Source organism: Emys orbicularis, chromosome 13 (genome assembly GCF_028017835.1).
Source record: "Emys orbicularis isolate rEmyOrb1 chromosome 13, rEmyOrb1.hap1, whole genome shotgun sequence".
Lineage (NCBI taxonomy): Eukaryota > Metazoa > Chordata > Testudines > Emydidae > Emys > Emys orbicularis.
This window is the reverse complement of record NC_088695.1, coordinates 38,121,509-38,127,654: the sequence shown is the minus strand read 5'-3', so window position 1 is coordinate 38,127,654 and position 6,146 is coordinate 38,121,509. Positions and strand designations below refer to the sequence as shown.

Below are 6,146 nucleotides of genomic sequence, written 5' to 3'. Positions count from 1 at the left end.
GAAAAGGTGAGCAAATTCATAATGCATAGATTGGCTTGACATGTATAATTATAGTCAATATAGACAATAATTTACAGTTTCTTCTCTTGTAATGTACTTAGTGTTACCATGAGGAAACAGAAGTTTGTGACTTATTTTTAATGATTTACCATAACATTTCCATGCTGTAAGTGAGACAGATTAAATCGACAGTATGTGCAATTTAGCTATGTATCAATTAGCTACAAAAATGCTACGAATTTGGTCATTTATGTTGGAAACTACACAAGAATTATATAATTATTGCATAAATCAGCTAGTTAAATGGCAATTCTATACAAACAGGTTGATTTCAAAGTAAGATTAATAGCCATCCATTGATATTTTATGTGCTTGCCAAAGAGCATACTACATTGTTTCTAAGCATCATTAATAGATTAAAATAAGGGTTCTGCATATTACATACATTGTATCTTCAGACAGTAGCTTGTCTTTAATTTCCACACTAGCCTTGCTTTTGTTAGCCCTATACAATACACAGAGCTGAAAGGCTGACACACGTGAGTAAGGTTAGTGTAGTCCTAAAAATTCTTTCAGAAGCTCACAGGTTTTCTTGTGGATGACTTCACGGAGCTTCCGTACGCGCCGGACACTGGAGATGCCCACAAAGCTGTCTGGCTGCAGGACGGCCATCCCATTGTGGACATCACCCATGATGATAAGCTGACCATCCACCGTGGTCATATTGGGGCATGGGCAGCTCCAGTCCATATTTAAAAGGGTGATTTCTAGAGGTTCCTTCCCCAGGAATTTTAATCCCATTTTTTCATCTTTTAGAATCTCCTCCACTGTCACCAACGCGTGTCCCGAGTCTTGGTCTTCGGTTAGTTCCGTTATACGGCCCAGGATAACAAAGTCGCTTTTGCAGAAGCTCGTCACCAGCTTTTGGCGAGGCTTGCAGGCTTTGCAGTGAGTGTTTTTAGGGAAAGGGCACATCTCTTCGCAGGCCTCTTTGCTCTCAAAGTTATTCTCATTGCCTCCGCAGCCACCATAAATGAAAGATTGGCATTGCTTTGTCAAACTGTTGTATGCCCATCTGGGCTCATAGGCTTTGCAATGACCCTGAAGGGCTGGCAGGTTGCAGATGTTGATTGGGCCATTCATACATGTTAACATACAGTTCTCATAGGTCTCAAAGTGGTTCAGGTTGCTATTACAGTTCCCATAAATGAATGTAAAGCAGTTGTTTTTCTTTGCATCATAATACCACCTCGTCTGCTCTTCCCCACAGTCTTCGCTGTCTGGCTGCTTCAGACACTCATCGGTTGGGAAATGGGTTTTGTTTTGGGATGCTTCTTTTGATGCAGGTTCTCCTTTGACAACTGACAATGGGAAATCAACCCTGAGAAGACCGCCGATGTTTTTCGCAGTGCACGTGTAAATGCCTGCATCTTGCAGCTGGGTGTTATAGATTACCAGCTGGGCAATGTTGGTAACCACGACATTCCCCCTGACGTGATTTGGCCTCATAATGATTTTTTCCTTACCGTCTATTTGCTTCTCCCAAGTAATTTCTGGTTTGGGTCTGCCTGTGACATCACAAAGAAAGCTAACAGTCTCTCCCACATAGACTGACTGATGGACTGGATTGTTAACTAGAGCGGGTGGCAGGATATCAACGATGGTTGTCTCTGAATAGGCTGTGGTAGGGCGCACTGTAGTCTCTGGTGGGATAGGGCTGGTATTTGGCCAGGTGAGATGGTACCGACAAGTGACTACATTTAGAGTAATGCCTTTGGTGCAAGCTTCTGCATCCATATAACACTTGTTGTAATAGGTGAGTCCATCGGAGGCACAGGTAAAGCTGGGCTCTTTTTCACACCTATCTTTGCATTTGCAAACAGGCTGTCCATCCCAGATATCACACTCTGAGCCTTGCTGGATACACATGAAACGGTCACAAGTTGCCTCTTTAGGCATACCGACGGGTCCTTTCTTCCCCTTGATGTCCATGTACCGAGCTGCCACGCAACTCTTTGTCCCACAGACATTAGGACAGCACTTCTCAAAGGTCTCACATTCCTAAGACAAAACAAAACAACCAAACTGTTATTGGGATGGTTTATTATTTGAGAACTACAAACAGATGGAGAAATTCCTTCTTGTGGTGGCAGGGTGCTTTTGCAGTTAAATCAAAGGGCTAGGCTCCAGGGGACCTGGGTTTTATTTCCAGTTCTGCTGAGGACATCTTGTATGACCTAAGGTAAGTCATTTCATTTCTTTGAATCTCCACTTGCCCATCAGGAATATGGGAACATCATCACTTCCCTATCTCAGCGGGGGTGCTGTGAGGCTACAATAATTGGGTTTGTCAAGTGTTTTGAGATCTTTGAATGGAAGGTGTGAGAAGGGCAATGTATCATTATTTCTTAGCACCTAAAGCCATAGTAAATCCTTCACAAAATCATATCGAACATTTGGTTACAGAACTAACAGCAACCCCCACCCAAACAAACCCTCTTTTAGTGCCAAAGGACAAGCCTCCTGAAGTTAGAGCAGATGGAAAGTCTTATCATATGGTTATAGTCCTTAATCCCTTTTATTGTCCTCAGAAGTATGTAGAGTATTATTTGAATTCCCTGAGACTAGCAGCATACTCTTTGAGTGGAAACTGCCAAGCATCTTTAATTGTTCACAACATATTACAAATGGAATAGCTCAGAACTAAGGCAAAACTAAGTTCTTGCTCCAAAATTATTTTGTTTTCCATGGAAAACAAAGTATCCACTTATGGGCTTGCCATCATTTATACGTCTGTGCCAGTCTTACTTGTAAATGCAGCATCCGTGTTAAACATAATGTTATATCCAGTGTTGGTTATGGTCATTTCTAAATTGTGGTTAATTATATTCATTGTTTGCCTTTCTAAACAGAAAATGTATTTGTTGTGTGGTTTGTAGAACTGTAGACAATACGTTGTTCTTGGATTATTTTAATGAAACATGAACATTGTTACCCTATACAGAATAGGACAAATTCTACCCTTAGTTACACGATTTTGATCTCATTGAAGTCAGTTGGGCATCTCTGTAACTGATGGCAAAATTTAGTCATGATGTCTTTTAATGCCATCAAACTAAACAGTGATATGCCATTATTCATGTGCAATATCCTTTCATTAACAGGAACTAGAGGATCTACTATTGTAGCTCCTTACCCATTTCTAACTATGCAGCACTATGGTCCAAAAGCAAATCTGCAAAACATAATGGACTAAACATAATGTTGGTGTAGCTCTAATGAAGTCATGAAAGTTATGCCGATTTACACTTGCTGAGGATCTGGCACAAAGGCTCAGAATCTGAATGAGACTGCGTGCTGCCACGCTGCAAACCTGATTTTTTTTTTTTTCAAGTGGCTTCTGGATTTTCATTTTTTGACCAGGAAACTACGAAAGGAATGCCCACAACCTTCGAAAGAGAGTAGTAATCGTTCTTTAGTGCACCTGATGGTTGAATTTAAAGGGCAACTTAATATGCCATTGTAATCAGAAAAGTAATATAAAAATAGCATCTTAATATATTAGCTCCTTTTTTGTCTTTAAACAATATCTGCTTAATTGACTGCCAAACATAAGCACTGCAGAAATTATCCAGTTAGTGGAAAGTAAGCGGAATCTTTTCCTGCATCAGACTGTCAGCTTGGTTCTGACTGCAAAATCTTTCCTGCTGGGGATGTTGTAAGAAACAGAAAGAGCAAGTGTGGATTTTCAGATGCCATTGAGTGGCTATCCGGGCAGTTTTAAAAATGACCTTTTGACTTGTAAGCTATGTGAATTTTGATCTGGAGGCATCATATGAGAGAGCATCTGCATGGTTATTTTTACCATGTTATTTTTGGACTACAGTCAGACTTTACATTTCAGGTGTAGCAAAGGCTGGTGATGTGTATGCCAATCCACAGGCATCATACAGAACTCCCTCTTGGGAAACATAACACTTGATGATGGCAACAAAGAATGATGAGGTTGGTGAAAATGCTAAAATGCAGTGAGCTGGCCAAATAACATGTCAAATTCCCGAGTTTAAGCTGTTGAGGTTCTCTTTGGTGAGGCAGTGAGTGAGAAGGATGAACTATGGAAGCCATGTTGTCACAAAGTCATATGGTCAGTTAAAGAAGTGACTCCATTAAAATATCTCTTGATTTAGCCAACTGGTCATCAAACATTTTTATAAACACAGTTTCAGTTAAACACATGAGTTGTCTGGATTGGATCATGTACACATTATCAATGCTCTTCCATTTATAATCGAAATAGACTGCAACAGTAAACAAACTAACAAACCAACTGGCAAAAAATCCATTTCCCATGATGAAGCATATAAAAATGTGCATCACTCACCAGGTCTGTATCACACTCTCTCTTGCAGGTGCTCTGAGCATCTACCCACAGGTTGGGGTTCATCTCATTTGGACATATCCCAGCGTGAGAATACCGTATTGGAGGTAAAGCGTTACCCTCTAGAGGGACCTCCAGAAGCAACAGGACAGTGGTCTTCCCCAGCAAGATCCACATCCACCGAGTGAATAATGCCAACAACATCTCAGAACTTCTCCAGAGAAACGTCAACAATTGGGTTGGGTTTGGGTTTTTGTGTGTGTGCCTTATATTTTCAAAGAAGTCCAAATCCACCTGCCCTCTATCAAACTTCTGCAGGTTTCCTTCCTGTCTTTGTTGGTAGTGCAGTCTGGTCTAGACCGCACTGGATTAAAGGTCTTAGGAAGTAACCCCCTTATTTTAAGAGAAATGCTAATAGTCCGTACAGAGTTAGCGATATTTATACCCTGCCTCCGTTTAACAAGTCGGAAAAGGTAAACTTGATTTCTTTGACAGGCACACGTTTCCTATGTCCTGGTGGCAGTCAGGCAGATTTGTTGCAAGAAAAAAAAGCTGGAAAGAGTTTAAAAGGCTGGAACTGGCACGGTGGGACCCCTGCATGTTTCTGAATGCAAGGAGGCCTTCTTAACCCCTTTAGACCTAAAGTACTTCCCTACGCTAGGAATGGCATTTACTACTGAAAGAGTGCTTGTCTAAATAATATGAAGCCACAATCAGAGGGATTTCTGTACACCAAAGGAATACACAATCACGTGTTTAAAAGAACAACTAATAGGATTGAAGCAATTAAAGCTAGGATATCACATTTTAACAAAGGAAGCGGGGGGGAATAACATATTTAAACTTAGGATCTGCAAAGCAATATGTCTTTGCAAATTGCCCCTGGACTCCTAGGCTTCTTTCTTCTCTGCAGCACCGGGATTTCCAGTATGCTTTTTTTATACTGCACTCCAACCCCACCATCTAGCCATTAAAAGTTTCTCTGAATTCCTCCACATTTCATGAAAGTGAAATCCCATTGTACAGAGCTTTGCTAACCTCTTTAACAAAAAAAAAAAAAAAAAAAAAAAAAAGAGTAACAGTTCAACTCTATGGAAACCTACGTAAAGGAATGTACAGCATTTTTGCATAGGGGAAAAAATGCAATCCCGCTACGGTCATAGTTCCTTAGTTATTACAGTGAGGGGCTGATCCTGCAAAGTGCTGAACACCTGCCAAGAGCTGAAGGGGAGTCATGGAAGTCCATGGGGGATGAGGTTGCTCAGCACTTTGTAGAATTAGACCCTTTTGGGGCAAGATTCTTGTCTCGCTTAGGACCTGATCCTGCAAGATCCTGAGCGCTTGGAGGCCCTTAACTCCCATTTGATTTCAGTGGCTGAGGAGGGCTCTCAGGACTTTGCAAGATTGTACCCCTCTACCAGACTTACACTGTTGTAACCCCATTGATTTCAGTCAAGTTACTCCTGCTTTATATTGCTACTAATGGGAGCAGCATAAGGTCCTGTGTCAGTAGGTTTTCCTATGGGACTTACCACCCGGCTGTAGTTTTTCAGTGTACAGTTGCGTCTGAGTCCCCTCTTGCTTACACTGGTTTCACACCAATCTAACACGATCTCTGTGGTGTTACTCCTGAATATAGGCAAGCTGCCCAATAAATACAGGGCCCGTTCTTCAGCTTTTGTACATCAGGAATGCTCCGTTGTCTTGAATGGAGCAGTATCTGTTTGCACTAGTTGAGAAGCTGGCTTAATTTTTTTTTAAAAAGGGG

General features: G+C 41.3%; 1 protein-coding gene across 1 annotated transcript; it reads right to left on the bottom strand.

Annotated features, from left to right (window-relative positions):
* Positions 1-549: 549 nt before the first annotated feature.
* WFIKKN2 (WAP, follistatin/kazal, immunoglobulin, kunitz and netrin domain containing 2) lies at positions 550-4,582 on the bottom strand. Its single transcript, XM_065415120.1, has 2 exons — positions 4,382-4,582; positions 550-2,061 (listed from the first exon to the last, which is right to left on the bottom strand). Exons 1-2 carry the CDS (start codon positions 4,580-4,582, stop codon positions 550-552), a joined length of 1,713 nt encoding a protein of 570 aa, XP_065271192.1.
* Between the last annotated feature and the right edge of the window lie 1,564 nt (positions 4,583-6,146).

Bases quoted from the DNA above. Each gene is read 5' to 3' on its own strand.
- WFIKKN2 (XM_065415120.1), bottom strand. From the start codon at position 4,582: ATGTTGTTGGCATTATTCACTCGGTGGATGTGGATCTTGCTGGGGAAG. The intron at 2,062-4,381 runs GTGAGTGATGCA...GTTTTGTCTTAG, and splicing joins GAGAGTGTGATACAGACCTG to GAATGTGAGACCTTTGAGAA.